Source organism: Antechinus flavipes, chromosome 2, assembly GCF_016432865.1.
Source record: "Antechinus flavipes isolate AdamAnt ecotype Samford, QLD, Australia chromosome 2, AdamAnt_v2, whole genome shotgun sequence".
Lineage (NCBI taxonomy): Eukaryota > Metazoa > Chordata > Mammalia > Dasyuromorphia > Dasyuridae > Antechinus > Antechinus flavipes.
This window is the reverse complement of record NC_067399.1, coordinates 601095756-601116386: the sequence shown is the minus strand read 5'-3', so window position 1 is coordinate 601116386 and position 20631 is coordinate 601095756. Positions and strand designations below refer to the sequence as shown.

The 20631-nt window shown below is 33.8% G+C and overlaps 1 protein-coding gene across 1 annotated transcript in view; it reads right to left on the bottom strand.

The window, feature by feature from the left end:
• Positions 1 to 455: 455 nt before the first annotated feature.
• PLPP4 (phospholipid phosphatase 4) overlaps positions 456 to 20631 on the bottom strand; it is a 191451-nt gene continuing 171275 nt past the window's right edge. Inside the window, exon 7 of the mRNA XM_051981554.1 lies at positions 456 to 3198. Coding sequence (XP_051837514.1) covers positions 2999 to 3198 — 200 coding nt within the window. The 3' untranslated portion in view covers positions 456 to 2998. The remainder of the gene's footprint in view (positions 3199 to 20631) is intronic.

Genomic DNA, 20631 nt, shown 5'->3' with positions numbered 1-20631 from the left:
GAATAAATGTCCAGTGATTTAAAAATCATCAGCCAAAAATATTTCTATGCTCTTCTCAAACTCTTTTATATTTTAGTCATTCTCTGATAGCAGTAATTGGGAGCAATCAGTCCTATTGTCCTGCATAGGTGACTTTTATGGTCATTTTTTTTCCAAATTGACAGTTAATATATGGAGCCAGTATTCACTGTTGTATTTATGTGGGAGTTTTCTACAAGCTTATTTACTCAAAGTACTGATCTTTTGATACCACTCTTTCCTCCTTCTCCTCAGGAGGTTGAGATACCTACTGAGATTCAGTCTATAACTGTCTGTGGACTTCAACCCTTGTCTTGCTTACTTTTTTGTAATAGAGCATATTTTAAGCAATATATTTTGTATATTAAATTCATTAGTAAAAAGACTAAATTAGTAATATTTCATGTCCAAAAATAAAATTTGCAAATGTACAAAAATCCACATTCATGTGCTGTTTTATTGGTGCACACAGCATTACAATTCTTTCACATTAATAGAGCATGAAATTAAAATACATGGAGCCACAAATTTGCCGGCTTAAGCTGGTAATGATTGCTTCTAATGATCCTTCTTGAAGTTTCCTATTATTATACTCATTGCAACTTTAATTGCTCTTTAACCAAACCCTTACATGGGCTTTTTGAAGATTTTCCATTTAATGATGTCAATTAAAAGTCCTTGATTCTTTGCTGGCTTTCAAATCCTTTCTGACCATTCACTCCAAAATATAAGTAGGTTGCATGTACATTTCTCTCTTAATCGAATTGTAAATATTTCAGGTCCCTGCTAAGTAAAGGACCATTGTTTGCTAGACCTACTCCCTTATGGTTCTTAATCCAAAATCCTAGATTAACTAGATTCTCCTGGCCACATCCAATTGAAAAATCATATGGCATATCCTTTGTTCATTAAATTTGAATATAATTTTAAAAATTCTGAGAGGAAGAAAGAAGGATTTTATCAGTCTAGGCAATTCTTAGTATGGAAATTCCCCCCACCAATATCTGTCAGCAACTCATATGTAATTTAGTCTTAAAGAGTTGCTTAGTAACTTTGAGAGGTTAAATAAATAACTTTCCAATAATTCCTTAACTAGAACGTGTCAGCAGCTAAATCTGAATTCAGATCTTCCTAATGCCAAAGCCCTCTCTAAACTGTCTCTCAATATATCAAAATGTAATTACTTAGTCTTGCGGTTTTCTAGATATTTAGCCTAAATAAATTGCTCTGTGTATTGCTTTTTTTTTTTTTTTTTTTGGTTTTAAAATTTTTTTTCTACTGTGATGGAGAAAATATTTTGAAGAATTGACTAGATTGATTTCAGACCAAAGTCAGTTAATTACAAGGTGTCTCATCCTGAGAGGAATTCTCATCTCTCTGCATGACTACAGATGTGATGCAAATGCAGAAGGAATATAATTTGTAACTGGCAGCTCTATTTTCACCTAACATGGCTTGTTCAGCCAATGCATTCTAGTTATTTTAAAGCCCAAAGCAGACAGTGGAGAAGAAATCCTTCTTGATCCCTCCAGTCAGCTGATAGAGACAGCAGCTTGTCCTCCTGTCAAGGATCAATTTATAAATCTGCTTAGGTCTTTTGAAAACATAGTTTGTTAACCAGTGGAAAGCTACATTCTTTTTTGGAAATTAATGGTTTTACTGGCATTTCATGGTTATAGGAGCCACAAGGTATGCCCAGAATGTACTAAGCTGAATGGAATAATACCTCTTAAAATGGTTAAGAATTAGCATTATGCTCTATACTAAGTACATACATGGACATCTGAGCCTAGACAACCTGAAAAGTGTTTAAAAGGGCAGGGGATGAATGAAGGAATCCATATGCTTCTCTTAGGCTGCTATTTGAGTTATTACCATTCTGAAACATCCTCACTGAGTAGGAAGCAGAAGCCAGTTGTCTCATTGAAGTCCCATGTATCTGAAAAGGCCTAGAATATTATGGAGAATCAGATTTGCCTCATTCTCATTTGGTGTCCTTAAGTTCCTAGCTCAGTTTTCCCTCAGATCTGTTTTTGCTCAGTAATAAGGACAACAAACAGTCCATCACGGTACTGTGTTCAGCATGGTCACACAAACCAGCAATTTCTGAAAAGAGCTGTGGAGAGTGGTGACCTCAGTTACTGGTATTTTGATTTCATAAATAAGACATTTCAGGTAACATTATTGGATGAAGGATTCTGAAAAATTGGCAGTCCTAGAACACAGAGGTTCTCCCTCCTACTTTTTAGTCCATTTTTTTTAAAATTGCAGCTGGTGATTTACTCTTAAAGTTACACCATACCAGTTTCTTCTGAAGTTAATGGTTCACAGAACCCCGAAAAACCTGAGACCAAAGCAAAAACCTTCTGATCCATCTGTGAAACAGATGCTGTAACAATCCAATGACTCAGAAATCTTCCAAGGTTTCATGTGCTAGAATAGACATCCAGACTACTGTTGGGTCTCATGCCAGAGATGGGCGAGCCAGGTTCTCTAAAGTGTGAAGTTTTCTTTGTTATTTCAGAAGAGTGCTGCCAAATGGGAGAATGAGCACAGGATATTTCAGGTGGAGATTTTATTGTTTTACAAGCATGAAAACACAAGAATGTCACCATTACGTCTAACACTTTAGAGAAATGAGTTGGCCAAATGAAGCTGACATCACAGTAACACTCAGATGCATTCTTTGACACCTGTACTAGATTTTTGTTTGTTTGTTTGCTTTTTCCTCTCTTAAAAAAACAAAAAATATTGTTTTTCTTTGCCAACTCAAATAAGTTAAAAATAGATATCTTAAACAAACAGTGTCGACTCCAAATGCTAAACAGAAGCAAGAAGATCACTCAAAGGATAACTTTAGAAAATAATAGAAGACAAACATACTATAAGAAATCTTTTTCTATGACATTATGGGGGTGGGCAGGAAGGGAAATATAGAATGTGATCAGGGCTAAAATGTCTTGATGTTCCTATGTACTAGTCATACTGGTCCTTCTGTTATTCCTTCCAGTGGCATCCCAGAAGCATTATCAGCTGTGGGTCTCTCTTCTTTCTTCAGGGAGCTCGGAATTCGGAGACTGACGTAAGGTTTATGACAAGCTGTGTTAGCCAAAGGAGGATAGTGCTGTCTGTAGCAAACATAAGCGAAAATAAGTCCAATGACTCCACCCACAAAGGAATCTAGATAGAAACAAAATTTTAAAGAAGCATATTATGTTTCGATACTAGCAAATTATATCTTATTAAGAAGTAATACTTAAAATTTTGGCTCAGGAAGAGGCTGGTTCTAAATCTGAGAGAATTCATTAGATGTATAATCCTATGTAACATTTAACTTGATTGGACCTCGATTTCCTCATCTGTAAAATGAGGGGATAATACCTATACCTACTTCACAAGTTTTTGTGAGGACCAAATGAAATAATATAATCTATTCTGTAAACCATGAAACTTTATACATAATTTCAGGAAATAGTACTTTTAAAATTTAAATGTCTTTTTATTAGGAACTTAAAACAAACAAACAAATTTTAAAACAAAGAGAATAGAAAATAGAACTCTTTAAAATTGAGTTTCTTTTATACATAGTTGAAATATCTATATTTATCTTGCATGGTTTGTGGGGTCTAACATAACTTATCAGTCATTCCTCAGATTATGATTTGCCCATTCTCATATTTAATATATCAGTGAAAATTCTAGAATAATCTTAGTCTAAGCTATCATGTTTTATTATTAATGAATGATATTGCAACCTCTTTTTCATTAATCATTTCTAATGCCCATTCCAACTCATTATTTTTTCATAGAAACTGGAAAAACTTCATTTGCTAGTAGCAATTATTCCTCTCTATATAAAATCTATATACTAAATCACTTAATTTCCTATGATTAAATCAATATTAATGATATTGAATATATAATTTGTTAGTAATTAAGGTAATATTAAGTTAAAATATAGATATTTATATATTATATTTTGGTGATGAGAAAGACTATAGTTAGTCACCTTGAACCCACTTTGATAGTAGATGATTTTTCTTCATTCCTGGAAACACAAATACACCATTAAGTTCATTCACTACACTGATTAAAGTTTCTCAAGAATCCTTTTCATATAGCTCTTCAAGAGAAGAATTAAGTTGAGTCTTGGAGGAAATAAATTGCTAATCCTTTTTATTTCTCTTCTCTTTTGCTATTAAAGTTAACCATCTCTCCAGAATGTGGTTTAGGCTGCCAATTCTTCATAGAAAATGATAAAATAGATCATTAAATAGATGGTTGGCAAGTATCTAAAAAAGGAATTGGTGATTAAAAATGAAGAGCCAAAAAGATTTTGTCAAGAATAGATCAGACTAGACTAACCTGACTTCCTTTTTTGATAAGATTATTGAACTAGTAGATGGGAAGAATTCATGGATATGGTTACCTAGATTTTAGTCAAGCTTTTGATAAATTATCTATATCTTTCCTGATAGAGAAGGTAGAGATATGTGGACCAGGTAATAATACAATCTGAATTGGATGGATACCTGCACTCAGAAGCAGTTAATGATTCGATGTCAACATGGCATAATCTTATAAAGTAATGAATCAGGGTATATAAAATCAACTTTGCAAGTATAATATGACACAAACAAGGATAAATAGTAATTGTTCTGAAGAGGATCTAGGGGTTTTGGTGGACTGCAAAGTCAACATGGGTCAGTAGTATATCAGACTTCATCTAATGTGATCTCAGACTTCATCAGGAGGATAGTTTCCAGAATTAAGGAAAAGATAGTCTCAATGTACTCTGCCCTCATAAGAACTCAAGTAAAGTATTGTGTTTATTCTGAGCACCAAGAATTTCAATCAACTAACAGGATAACAACAACAACAAAAAAATCTTGAGTACTTGAATGTAAAGATCAAAGGAAACCAGGAGAAAAGAAGTGGGGGGGGGGAGGGGAGAGGAGAGAGACAGAAAGTGACAAAGACAAAGAGACAGAGATGGTGACAAAACTACAAATACAAAAATAGACAAAGCCAGAAAAAGATGGAGACAAGAAATAAATACCGAGTTAGCCACAGAGAGGCAGAGTGGGACAGAGGCAGAAACAAAGAGAATTCCTAACGTTCTTTGAACACATTTCATGGAGAAAAGGGAATAGATTTTATCCCTTTGGTCCCAGAGAGCAGGATTTACAATTCCACCAACAATTCAATGATCTTCCTGTTATCCTACCAACAATGATAATTTCTTTTTATGTCTCTATTTCCAATATGATAGATGTGGGGTAAAACCTTAATTTGTATTTCTCTATCAGTGATTTGGAGTATTTTTAATAGCTGTCAATATTTCTTCCTTTTTGAACTGTTTATTCATCTTTATGGAATAATTATTAGAAAATGAAGAAGACCATTCTTATACATTTGAAGCAATTACTTTCAATAGCATACCCTTATCAGAGAAACTTAATGAAATATTTCAATATAATTTTTAAATAAGAGAGAAATCAAAATGTAAGTTCATCTGAGAGATGTATACAAAATATTATGAGAAATTGAAAGAGAAAAAATGATTTCTTAGTCAGAGGAGCATCAACAATTTCATGAAGTCTCGCTGAGCCAAGTGAGAAATGGGTTACCTTGTGAACAGCACTACAGAGGCCACCTTTTGGACTTAAAACAATATTGTTTATTTTCTTTAAAGACATGGTCTCATTTTCCTTCTTTGGCAGGGAGGCAGGAGGCTATGAGGGCATGATATCACACTTTAAAGTTCAATTTCTGTAACAGTTTTCATTTTAAATAGCTTTTCTTTGTTAAAAAGAAAGGGATAATTCACCATGTCAGTTGGGGATGAGCAAATATTCAGAAATGATTGATATAAAACATCAATAAAAGTTATTTTGAAAATTCACACATTCATGGGACATTGAAGGCCTTTCTTTGGAAAGAAATTTTGAGAAGACTGCTATAGGGATACTTTTGGTCTCCCTTTCCACACAACTAGATAAGTTTCTCCATACTAAACATTATAATTCCCTTTTACTTGACAATCATATTATTGCTCAATTGACTAATTTTGTGGGTATAGCATACCCTAGAGCTTGGCAGTATCTGTGGAAGGGAATGGTAATAAATTCAACTTGTATTGGACACTTTGTTTAGTGTTCAAAGTATAAATATTTGTTTAGTCATTAATTTAAGTGCAATTCAACAGACTTTTAAGTACCCTTTAAATAATACCAGATAGCCGATATTTATATAGCATTAAAATTTTTAAAGTGCTGTGTATATGTATATATGTATTTGTAATATCATTTGATTCTCTCAACAACCAAGTAAAGTAGCACTATTTATCTCCATTTGATAGTTGTAGAAATTGAATTTGAGAGAAGTTAAGTGGCTTTCCTATAGTCACAAAGCTAGTAAGCATCTTGGGAAAGACTCAAACAGATCTTCTTGACATCAATTTGAATGTTTTATCCATTCTGCTACCCAATTATCCATAAAATTTAGTGTGCTAGAACCTAGAAATACAAAAATAACAGTTCATGGGCGCATATAGAGATATACAGCTTAATGTGAAAAAATAATTATGGTATATCAGTGAAAAGACAGTCTAAGCATCCTCAAACTTTTTAAATAGGGGGCCAGTTCACTGTGCCTCACACTGTTGGAGGGCTGGAGTATATATAGTAAAAACAAAAACTTTGTTTTGTAGGCCTTTAAATAAAGAAACTTCCTAGCCCTGGGTGAGGAGGATAAACGCCTTCAGCTGCTGCATCTGGCCTGTAGGCTGTAGTTTGAGGACCCCTGATTTAGGCAATAATAAGAAGTGATACTAAACTAGGAAAGGGTGGAGTCAAGAGAAGGTGTCAAGAAGGAAGATTGTGCTACTGGAGAATGAGATGACTGGAAGAGGGAGTGAGGCTTATGACTTTGCACAGTTCTTCCTCATTTAAATCCAGTTCATTCACAAGTCAAGACATTAGTATTGTGATATCATTGGTCCTAAGAATGAAGTACTAACAATCACCACTTGATAGGTCCCTTGAAGAAAGAGGGCATAGAAATAAGTACTGACGCTATGATTTCTTTGATATAAAGAATTTAAAGATGAGGAAATGTGCTCCACCAATGAGGGCCAACCCCTCTAAATGTGAAAGTCTTAAAGAGGTTTCTAAAGCACTTATAGAATAAATTAATTGCCTAGTCATAAAGATAGAATGTGTCAGAAACAAAACTGAAACCTAAGTGCTCTTGGTTGGAAAGTCCAGAAGAATAGTAATTAATAGAAATATGTGATAATTTATTTTCTCATTTTTTTTTTACTCTTTAGTTAAGAAGTAAGCTCAGGATACCATTTTCCTAAAAAGAAGAAAAAATAGAAAAAAGGACCAAAAAATCCTTTCCCTTGACCATACCATCCCTCAAGCTATCATTTACTCTTTCCCTCTGCTCTTTTTTTTGCCCAAACTTTTTAAAGGATAGTGAGTTTTATTATCTCCCTTTGTTCTCTGACCTTTATCTCCTTTTATTCTGACTTCTGCCCCTCTTTCACTAAACTCAACTAACTAAAGTGTAATGTGTGTATATTTATGCCATCTTCACTATCATATCAATCAAGTTAGAGACAGCTTAACCATTCTTTGGAAAGGTTTCAGAATTAGTTTAGGCTGGATATAATATCTGTTACTTTATTATCTACTTGAACTCTAAAATCCCTACTTATGTCTTGAGCATTTTTATTATGTTAATTAAAATTTGGTTTACATTAGATAATATTTAATATTTTTACAAAATCATAATAAAACTATTAGCTACAATATTTATACAGACAATTTTATCCATTCTCAGTATATGATCAGGTGAAGTGGTCTGAATAAAGAAGAAATATCCCCATTTTTACTAAGAAACACAAACAAAAGAAAAAGGAAAATGGTAGAAAATCCCTTAATAACGATATTGTGGAGAAAAGAATTATATAAATCTCAGTTTAGAGATACTTGTATTTTCTTAAGGTTGATTGTTCTGTTTTTAAAAGTTTTATTGATAAATTTTGTCTGGGGACAATCATTTCCAAATTATATTCCCTAGATGACTTCCCTTATAACAAAGAAAAATGGGTGAGCATAATCAATTCTCCTAACAACACTTTTAATAGTAGGCTATCATTCCAAAGATCATAGGGTTTTAGATTTGAAGCTGAACTCCTGAGGCCACTACACCCCTTCATTTTACAAATGAGGAAAGAGGTCAACAGAACAAAAGTCCCTTATGGAAGATCATACAGGTAGGAAGTGGGATGGCTAGAATTTAAGCTCTTTTAACTTCAAATCCAACACTCTCCATTATATCCTGATGCCTAGAGTTGAGGTGGTCCTTAAAAACCAAATGCCCATTTTATAGGTGGAAAAATTGAGCCCTAAAGAATTTAAGTGATTCTTTCAAGGTTTCATAATTTCTTGAGTTTTTATCCAGGGAAAAGATCGGAGACATAGTTTTGCTTGAGCAAAGAGGAAAAAGATTATTTTAGCAAAAAAAAAAAAAAAAAGTCACATTTTTAGTCAGACTCTACCTTTGAAACTTACTAGCTGTGTGACCCTTAAAAAAAAATTTCCAGACAACTCTCTGGAATTGATCTACCTATGCTTAGAGGAAGCCTGTGATCCTTCCATTTTTGCATATTTGTTATGACTTTTACTGATTCTCTAGTAAGTATGACAGCACCCTAAAAAGGGGAGTGCCATCACAAGACTTTTAGAAACAAAGTCAATTAGATTATTCTGAAGATAAAATCACCTTTAAAAACAATTAGTATTTGCATAATTTCCTTTTTTATCCCTAGGGCTGAAGAAGCAAATGCTCCAGTAGTTTAGAATAGCAAAGATAATGAGAAAACTGCTATTAACAATAATAATCTTTTATAATTTTATGTATGCATATGTTAATGTAGAAATTATACATTATTATTATTGAATTATAACAAATTATAATTATTGTTATATATGTATATATATACACATATTATATATATATACACACATATATTATTTCTCTTACTAGCTGTCTAAGTATCTATCTACCTGTGTTTGGTCTACACCTGTGATTTCATTGGTATAAATTTACCCTGTGTGGAAATGTTTATTTGGAACTTATCTCAAACAAACTGCCTGAGATCATTGCAAAACTAAGTGACTTCCCATGTCACTGAATATGTAAGTATGTATTAGAGATAGAATTCAGGTTTTCATAATTTCTAAATTGACCTGCTCTGCTGCTACTGCTACTACTACTGTGACAACTGCTACTGCTGCTATTACTATTACTACTATTATTGCTATTGCTATTATTACTTCTTCTACTAGTATTATTCTTCCTATCACTACTGCTATTGCTACTAGTGCTACTGCTATTACAACTCTTAGCATTACTGCTGCTACTACTGTTACTACTACTGTTGCTATTGCTACTCTTACGACTACTGCTACTACTACCATTACTACGACTACTACTGCTACTAGTTAACATTTACATAGTGCTTATGTGTCAGTCATGGTACTAAGTATTTTATATTTATTAACTTATTTAATTCTTACAGCAATTCTGGGAGATAGGTATTATTATAATCCCCATTATATGGATGAGGAATCTGAGGCAAGCATAAGTTTAAGTGACTTGCCCAGAATCATATAGTTAATAAGTATGTAGATCTGGATTTGAGTTCCACCTTCCTGCCTCCAACCCCAGTACTCTGTCCACTGAGTCACTTAGCTTCTTTTTCCCTTTTCATCTCACTTTCTTTATTGCTCATTTGGTTTTCATAATAATGCCATGTGAGGAGGTTATAGTAATTAATTTAACCATCACAAAGTTTTCTCCTAATCTGATTGTAACCCCACTCACAAAGCCCATTGTTATGAGTCTCTCTCGCTTTTTAAATATGGAAATGTATTTCATTTTATTTTTAACAACTTTTTGACAGTACATATGCATGGATAATTTTTTACAACATTATCCCTTGCACTCACTTCTGTTCCAACTTTTCCCTTCTCTCTCTCCACTCCCTCCCCTAGATGGCAGGCTGTCTTATACATGCTAAATATCTTATAGTATATCCTAGATACAATATATGTGTGCAGAACCTAACAGTTCTCTTGTTGCACAGGAAGAATTGGATTCAGAAGGTAAAAATAACCTGAGAAGAAAAACAAAAAAGCAAACAGTTCACACTCATTTCCCAGGGTTCCTTCTCTGGGTGTAGCTGATTCTGTCCATCATTAATCAATTGCAGCACTGCTGGATCAAAAGGTATGCACAATTTGGTAATTTTGGTCCAGATTGCTCTCCAGAATGATTGGATTCGTTCATAACTCCACCAACAATGCATCAGTGTCCCAGTTTTCCCGCATCCCCTCCAACATTCATCATTATTTTTTCCTGTCATCTTAGTCAATCTGACAGGTATGTAGTGGTATCTCAGAGTTGTCTTAATTTGCATTTCTCTGATCAATAGTGATTTGGAACACTCTTTCATATAAGTGGATGAGTCAATTTTTGTATAGGTTCCATGAACTGCTGAGAAGAAAGTGTACTTCTTTCTGTCTTCATTTAGTTTTCTCCAAAGATCTATCATATCTAACTTTTCTAGTATTCTATTTACCTTTTTGACGTCTTTCTTATTTATTTTGTGGTTTGATTTATCTAATTCTGAGAGTGCAAGATTGAGATCTCCCACTATTATAGTTTTACTGTCTATTTCTTCTTGCAGCTCTCTTAATTTCTCTTTTAAGAATTTAGATGCTACACCACTTGGTGCATATATGTTTAATATAGATATTGCTTCATTATCTATGCTACCCTTTAGCAAGATACAGTGCCTTTCTTTATCTCTTTTAATTAGATTAATTTTTACTTTTGCTTGATTTGAGATCAGGATAGCTACCCCTGCTTTTGTTACTTTACCTGAAGCATAGTAGGTTCTGCTCCATCCTTTTACTTTTACTCTGTATGTATCGCCCTGCTTCAAGTGTGTTTCCTGTAAATAACATATTGTAGGATTCTGGCTTTTAATCCAGTCTGCTAACCGCTTCCTCTTTATGGCAGGGTTTATCCCATTCACATTTATGATTAAAATTGCCAATTCTGTATTACTTGCCATCTTGTTAATCCCTGCTTATGCTTTTCTCCTTTCCTTCCCCCTTACCCCCTTCCCCAGTATTAAATTTGTGAGCACCACTTGCTTCTCACAGCCCTCCCTTTTTAGTATCCTCCCCCTATCTTAGAGTTCCTACCCCATCTTATCCCTTTTCTTCACAATTTCTGTATTCCCTTTCACTTAGCTTACTCCTTCCCTTTTTTGCTTTTTCCCTCCCACTTTTCAATGAGGTGGGAGAAGTTTCACCATAAATCGAATATGTCTAATATTTTTCTCTTTAAGCCAATTCTGATGGCAGCAAGATACACACTATGTTCACTCCCCTCCATTTTTTCTCTCAAATATAGTAGGTTTCCTTTGCCTCTTCATGAGATATAGTACCCCCACTTTACCCTTTTCCGGGTACAATTTCCTTTCCATCCTCTAGTTTCTACAACAGAGCATACATGTGTTCTTTATGTATCTTTATAGCCGAAATATAGTTCCCGAGATTTCATTTTACCTTTTTAGGTTTCTCTTGTGTTCTATATTTGTAGTTCAAACTTTTTGTTTGGTTCTGGTTTTTTCATCAAAAATAGATGAAATTAATTTATTTCATTGAATGTCCATCTTCTTCCCTGGAAAAAGATGCTCATTCTAGCTGGGCAAGTTATTTTTGGCTGCATACCAAGTTCCTTAGCCTTTTGTACTAACATATTCCAGGCCCTTCAATTCTTTTATGTGGATGCTGCTAGATCCTGAGTAATCCTTCTTGTGGCTTCTCTATATTTAAATTGTTTTTTTTTTCTAGGAGCTTGCAGTATTTTTTCCTTCATCTGATAGTTCTGGAATTTGGCCACTAGATTTCTTGGAGTTTTGATTTAAGGTCCCTTTCAGTAGGTGATCAATGAATTCTTTCAATGTCCATTTTACCCGCTGTTTCTATAATATCTGGGCAGTTCTCTTTGATAATTTCCTGGAAAATTCCTGAAATAAGCAGAATCAGGAGCCTATCCAGGCTCTTTTTTTTCAATCATATTTTTCAGGAAGTCCAATGATTCTCAGATTATCTCTCCTATATCTGTTTTCCAGGTCTGTTATTTTCCCAAGAAGGTATTTGACATTTTTTCCCATTGTTTCATTTTTCCGGTTTTGCTTGACTGATTCTTGGTGTCTCCTCAAATCATTCAATTCCATTTGTTCAGTTCTGATTTTTAATGAATTATTTTCTTCACTCATTTTTAAAAATCTTTTTCTAATTGTCTAATTGAATTTTTAAGTGAGTTGTTTTGTTCTATGGAATTTTTTTCCATTTCACCAATTTTATTTTTTAAAGAGCTATTTTCATTTTCCAACTCACTAATTCTGTTTTTCAAGGATTTGATTTCTTTATCCACTCTATCTTTAAATGAGTGGGATGACTTATCCAGACTCTCTTGCCAAGCTCCCCTTTCCTTTTCCCATTTTTCTTCTAGCTCTCTTATGAGAGTCTTTTTAAATTTCTTCTATGAGAATATTGTGTGTTGAGGAGCAGATCATATCTCCCTTTGGGGATTCATCTGGAGACAGTGTGTTTTTAGTCTCCTCAGGGTTTAAAGTCTGCTTTCTATCCATAATGAAGCTATCAATAGTTAGAGTTCATTTTAATTTTTTGCTCATTTTGTCAAAGAAGAATCAAAGAAAACAAACTAGCAAAAAAACAAATGCAGTCTGCTTTTTTTGTGTGGGGCTTGATGGTATTACCAAGCTTTCTCTACAGACTGCGGGAGGGCAGCAGGGAGGCCCTAACAGGACAGCAATGGCTGTGCTGCGCCTGCACACTGAGCCTCTGAGAGCATGCTGAGACGCTGTGGGGAGGGGAGGGGGTGACTAAGTCCTGAGAGACTCTAGCTGTTTGGGGTTGTATTCTTCACCCCCTGTGCTTTTAGCTTCTTTGCTTGTCTGCTGGCTTGCTGCCAGTGCAAAGTAGTCAACACTGTAGTAATGCTCTCCCTGCAGAAATGGCTGAGATCACAGCCCACCCCCCTCCAGTCTGATCAGCTGTGAGCTGCCTGCCTTACTCTGTATGCTGTGCTGCCACTGCTTGCCTTCAGTTTGTGCCCAATCTAACCATCCCCATCCATGAGCACAAACAGACCTTTTCTGGTGAATTTTGAGGATATTTTCTTGGTAAACATTTGTGTTTTTTTTTTTTTTTCAGTCAAGCACTGATTCCGAGGCTTGTCATGAAATAAATTCTGAGAGTTAGTGAGGAGCTTAAGTAGATGTGTGCATCCTCTCTGCCATCTTGGCTAGAAGTAGGGTTTCTCTCTATTGATAGAGATCATCTCCATCTGGCTCCTCACAGGATGTGATCTCCATCAATAATGAAAGAAATTCATGCAAATAGGGCAACAGAGTGATATATATGGCCAGAGTGTTGGGAACTCATTCTTCCTGAGTTGTAATATAACCTTTGACACTTAGTCATTTAAGCCTGTTTGCCTCAGTTTCTTCATCTGTAAAATGAGCTGGAGAAGGAAAGGGCAAAGCACTCTAGTATTTTCACCAAGAAAATCCCAAATAAGATCACAAAAAATTAGACATGAAGGAAAATGACCAAATAACAAAAGCTCATTCAATAGGTTTGGGAATGAGGCTATATTCCACCTAGGAGGAGTTTTTGAGATGATCTATACTAGCTTCTCTTATTTTACAGATAAGAAAATTGAAGCTAAGAGAAATTAAATGACTTGCATAGAATCACAGAGGTAATAGAAAAAGGATTTAAAACCCCACATCTTCTAAAACCAAATCCAGTACTCTTTCAGACATGTCATTGCTATGTAGGGCAAGCAATCTTTCCCTCATTTCACAGATGAAGAAACAAGTTTAGAGTGAAGCACCAAAAAAAAAAAAAATCTCAAATTAGTAAATGGCAAAGCTAGTGTATGAACTAAGACCTTGATTCCAAATCCATTATATCATGTTGCCTCTCATCATCGGAATTTACCCAGAACATTTTGTTGCAATCATCAAATCCATGGTTTATCTTGAATTCTTCTTTGGGACTGGTATAATGTTACAAATGGAGTTCAAATATTTTAGTAACATAGATAAATGAAGCAGTTGCCAATTGATAGGAAAATGGCTAAAACAAACTGTAGAACTTTGAAATCATTAAATATTTCCCAGAACAGAAACTGAATACAAAGAACAGAGAGGAACATGAGAAAATGTATATAGAATAACACAAAGTGAAGTGAGAAGAACAAGGAAAGCATTAAACCAAATGCAGCAATGTAAATGAGAGGCAAAGCCCAGTAGAATGTTTCCAATGGGGAAAAAAAGCCTAAAATGACTACTATATAATTATAATGACCAAACTTGGTCCCAAGGAAGAGATGCTAAGAGGAACTTTCCTTCTTTCTTTGCTAGGCTAAAGGACTATGGATCACAACATATACTTTTGGTTATGGCACATGTGTTGGTAAGTTTTGCTGAACTGCCTCCCTTCCCTCCCTTTTTTATTCCTTGCTACTAGGGGTGGCTTTCTGTGTATGAAAGGGAAAGAAATATTAAGGAACAGAGACCAAGAGAGGGGAGACAGCATTTTGTTTTTAATTAAAAGATTCATTTGATTAAGTATTGAAATAGAAGATCAATAGGCCAAGTTTCAGATTTGTATGTAGGTGCAGCTAGGTGATACAGCAGATAGAGTATTGACCCTGGAGGCAGGAGGATGTGAATTCAAATCCAACCTTAGTGACTTATTAGCTGTTTGACCTTGGGCAAACGCCTTAACTCTCCTTTCAAAGGGGGAAAAAAAAAAAGATTTGTGTATGGATTCTACTTGTGACAAAAGAAATCACAGCCTCCCTTATCTTCATAGTGTTAATCCTCCTTTTTGACTCAGACTATATTTGCAATGTAACTAGGGTTTCCTAAAAACAAGTAAACAAAGTCTTGTGGAATAGTAGAAAACAGTATGTCCTAATTTTCTAGTTTTATTCTCCAATTGGTTTTTAAGTACCTCTGAATCTTAATTTTCTAATGTTTACTAGCTGAGTGATTCTAAATAAGTCATGTAACTTCTTCCTTCCTCAGTTTTCTCTTTTACAAAATAAGAATAGTAATAGTACCTAACTCCAATGTTTTTGTTTGTTTGTTTGTTTGTTTTTGTGAGGGGCTAGTAACAACTCCTCCTTCCTTCTTATCACTAAGAAATGTTCATTATTTTGTGTCCACCTGGAAGGACTATTACTGATAATGGGCCAAACTACCTTGCCTAACAGACCAGATTCATTAATGTTTCTCTGCATCTTCAACTTCAGCAGATTTTCTTTTTTCTTTTTTTATACTTTTTTAAAAATTTTATTTTATAACAACTTTTTATTGACAGAACCCATGCCAGGGTAATTTTTTTTACAACATTATCCCCTGCACTCACTTATGTTCTGATTTTTCCCCTCCCTTCCTCCACCCTTCCCCCCCCCCAGATGGCAAGCAGTCTTATATATGTTAAATATGGTGCAGTATATCCTAGATACAATATATGTTTACAGAACCGAACAGTTCTCTTGTTGCACAGGGAGAATTGGATTCAGAAGGTAAAAATAACCCGGGAAGAAAAACAAAAAAATGCAAACAGTTTACATTCATTTCCCAGTGTTCTTGCTTTGTGTGTAGCTGCTTCTGTCTATCATTTATCAGTTGAAATTGAGTTAGGTCTCTTTGTCAAAGAAATTCACTTCCATCAGAATACATCCTCATACAGTATCGTTGCCGAAGTGTATAATGATCTCCTGGTTCTGCTCATTTTACTTAGCATCAGTTCATGTCTCTCCAAGCCTCTCTGTATTCATCCTGCTGGTCATTTCTTACAGAACAATAATATTTCATAACATTCATATACCACAATTTACCCAGCCATTCTGGGCATCCATTCAATTTCCAGTTTCTAGCCACTACAAACAGGGCTGCCATAAACATTTTGGCACATACAGGTCCCTTTCCCTTCTTTAGTATTTCTTTGGGATATAAGCCCAGAAGTAACACTGCTGGATCAAAGGGTATGCACAGTTTGAAAACTTTTGGGGCATAATTCCAGATTGCTCTCCAGAATGGTTGGATTCGTTCACAACTCCACCAACAATGCATCCGTGTCCCAGTTTTCCCTCATCCCCTCCAACATTCATCATTATTTTTTCCTGTCATCTTAGCCAATCTGACAGGTATGTAGTGGAATCTCAGAGTTGTCTTAATTTGCATTTCTCTGATCAATAATGATTTGGAACTCTGTTTCATATGAATGGAAATCGTTTCAATGTCATTGTCTGAAAATTGTCTGTTCATATCCTTTGACCATTTATCAATTGGAGAATGGCTTGATTTCTTATAAATTAGAGTCAATTCTCTGTATATTTTGGAAATGAGGCCTTTATCAGAACCTTTAACTGTGAAGATGTTTTCCCAGTTTGTTGCTTCCCTTCTAATTTTGTTTGCATTAGTTTTGTTTGTACAAAGGCTTTTTAATTTGATATAATCAAAATTTTCTATTTCTTTCTCCTCCACTTTGAGAGATAAACTATCCTATGTTCCTCTAATTTATTTATAATCTCATTCTTTATGCCTAGATCATGGACCCATTTTGATCTTATCTTGGTATACGGAATGAAGTGTGGGTCCATGCCTAATTTCTGCCATACTAATTTCCAGTTATCCCAGCAGTTTTTATCAAATAATGAATTCTTATCCCAAAAGTTAGGATCTTTGGGTTTGTCAAACACTAGTTTGCTATAGTTGACTATTCTAACTTGTGAACCTAACCTATTCCACTGATCAACTAATCTATTTCTTAGCCAATACCAAATGGTTTTGGTGACTGCTGCTTTATAATATAATTTTAGATCAGGTATAGCTAGGCCACCTTCATTTGATTTTTTTTTCATTAATTCCCTTGAGATTCTCGACTTTTTATTGTTCCATATGAACTTTGTTGTTATTTTTTCTACATCATTAAAATATTTTCTTGCAAGTCATATAGCACTAAATAAATAGATTAGGTTGGGAAGTATTGTCATCTTAATTATATTTGCTGGACTATCCAAGAGCACTTAATATTTTTCCAATTATTTAAGTCTGACTTTATTTGTGTGGAAAGTTTTTTTGTAATTTTGCTCATATAATTCCTGACTTTCCTTTGGTAGATAGATTCCCAAATATTTTATGCTGTTAACAGTTATTTTGAATGGAGTTTCTCTTTGTATCTCTTGCAGTTGGATTTTGTTGGTGATATATAAAAATGCTGAGGATTTATGGGGATTTATTTTGTATCCTGCTACTTTGCTAAAGTTATGAATTATTTCTAATAGCTTTTTAGTAGAATCTCTGGGGTTCTCTAGGTATACCATCATATCATCTGCAAAGAGTGATGGTTTGGTTTTCCTCATTGCCTACTCTAATTCCTTTAATCTCTTTCTCGACTCTTATTGCAGAGGCTAATGTTTCTCATACAATATTGAACATAATGGTGAGAGTGGGCAACCTTGCTTCACTCCAGATCTTACTGGGAAAGGTTCCAGTTTTTCCCCATTGCATATGATGCTTACTGACAGTTTTAAATATGTGCTCCTGACTATTTTAAGGAAAATTCCATTTATTCCTATGTTCTCAAGTGTTTTTATTAGGAATAGATGTTGGATTTTATCAAATGTTCAGCAGATTTTCTTGACACAAGAGTAGAATAGAGATTAACAGAGATCTGAACTTCTAAACTTAGCTCAGAGACTATGAGTAATTCTACAGAAAAGTTAAATTTCCAAACTTAATTCTGAGACAAAAAAAGCAAAAAAAAAAAAAAAAAAAAAAAAAAACAAGAGGAAGTACTACATGCACACACACAGAGATACATAGGAGTGTTTGTATGTAGTCTCCACAAACAATACAATGCAAGCCAAATTCTTGAGGAAATTTTTTTAAAATGATTCAACTATTAAAAATGGTACAACTATTCATATTCCTTAAGATTCACAAGACACCAATTCCAATTGTGTTTTGAATTCTCTTTTCAGATATGATATACAACTTCAATGTATTGTCAATCAATGAATTCTAACTTAGGTTTGACTTGACTGAAAATTGAGAAAATTAAATTGATTGTATTTTGTTCTTGTTTCCATTCTGTATCATCACTGACATTTTTGTAACTGCCAATAAAAAAAATCATTGTACTTCATATCTGTGATACTTGTAATTGATGTAATTAATCATATTTTTACTACATCTTTGATATTATTAGTTTTGTAATCAATCATACTGTTTTTCCCCATTTATGATGCTGCCTCCTTTTTTTAAAAAATGCTCCTCCTTTTGTCTAAAGAAGTCCATTTCAGGATCTTAGTTTTGCTGAAGAAGTTGAGACCTAGTCTATTTGAAAAGTTGTACTTTGTCAGATTTTGCATCTGAACCAATTTCTGCTAATTGGGTCAAACAACAAAACCTACAAATAATTTTGCCTTATATGTTTCCTTTTCCTCTTTGCATTGTAGAGCTCCATTTGGTGGGTTATTGAATAAAAATCATTCCAAGTGTTCTTTGGGAAGGGGGGTACTACATATTTTAGTAAGATGAGAAGAAATGGATAGTTTTGTATATATTTCATCATTTTTCATTAATATGTGAAATATTGACAATGATATGAAGATGGTAATTAGAAATAAAAAATATAATGATTTTTCTATAATTTTTCTATAATGCTATCTAATGCTCTGATAGAAAGATGGCCCACATAAATGCAATCAAAAATCCTTGAAGTTAAAATTATCTAAATGTCATTTATGTTACACAGAATACACTATATCCAAACTATTATATGCTTTTAAATAGAATAATGAAATACAGTAATTCCATGTTCAAGGTTTATTGTTATTTTGATTAATTGCATTGTCTCTTCTCTTTAACAGCTCTCCAGCAGATATGTCCCCTCTCCCATTTCTTTTCCTTTTTCTAGGCTTAAAAAAAGGAGTTAATCCAGAATGATTTAAAATAGAGGTAAGAGAGAGGGACAGAGTCAGAGAAAGACAGAAAGAAAACTATGTAATCATAAGCACATATTTTATTCTCTCTAAACCTCAGTTTCCTTAAGTGCAAAATGAGGATCATAATCTCTATCTGTTTTATTCCATAGAATTTTTAAGGGTCAAATTCATTAGTAGTAATGGTCTTTGAGTATAAAACATATCAAAACATTATATAAATGTTAGTTGTTGTTATCTTCAAAAATCTCCAAAGAACTTGATAAGATACTCCAAGCTTAATGACTATGTATTCTGATACCTGATATAATACCTGAGAAAAATAGGCAGAAATATATAAGAAAAGCTTGGTTCAGGGGAAATAATGAAAGAGGGCAAATGCTAGTGGTTAATGTAGATGTCTCATCCCTTTATAACATGGACATTTAAAAAATCGAGTGGTAAGTTCTAGAAATAGTGACATAAAAATAACATCACAAAGAATGAAAATGACTAAATTTTAACAGGCAGGAAAAGGGGCATACCTCAGTCTGTATAATCAGATAATGTTCTCAACAAATCAAGGTCCAAATTGTGATAAATAAGAAGAAAGAATAATAGTGAGAAAAAGATAACTTGCATAATTACAAGAATTTGCCTGAAACTGACAATAGTATCATACAAAAAATTGACATTTGCAAATTAATTGCCACAACAAGGAGAACAAAAGAGTCCAGTAAACATTTTAATCAGCAAACATCTGACTTAATTGCCAGATAAACAGAGAAATATGTCTGCCAAAAGCTATGCTGGGTTAGAATATAAATTCATCTACAAAATATTATGAGTAATGATAGACAATTATGAGAAATATAGTCTCATACAGCAAAGAAAAGCTGCAAAAAACAAAATAACAACAATAATATTTATGTCATACTGTGTTAAGCACTTAACCTGATCCTTACAACACCAGAAAATAGAAGCTATTAATATGCCAATATGAGGAAACTAAGCCAAATAGTGTTTAAATAACTTGCCTAAAATCACACAGCTCATAAATGTCTAAGACTGGATTTCAACTCAAATCTTTCTGACTTCAGGCCTGGTGCTCTATCCACTGTACTACTTAGCCATCCAAAATAAGTTTAAAGGAAACTTGATAACAAAAACAACTAAGTAAATCCCAAGGGCATTCAAGGACAAAAATAAGTACCAGAAAATAACAGCTCTGTGTCTTATTATTTACATATCTTAGACATATTTCTTAACTACTCTGGACCTCAGTGTTCTTATTTGAAATAAAATTATTCAAGTATATCAGTATTAAGTACAGTGATACTTCTATAACCTCACAACAAAACAATTTTCACCAAAATATAAAAAGATCTAATAATTAGAGCAATAATCAATATTTATAACTTGCCTATATCAATATAATAACATATTTACACTATCAAAATTAATCTAAAATTTAATGTTAAAATAGTGAAA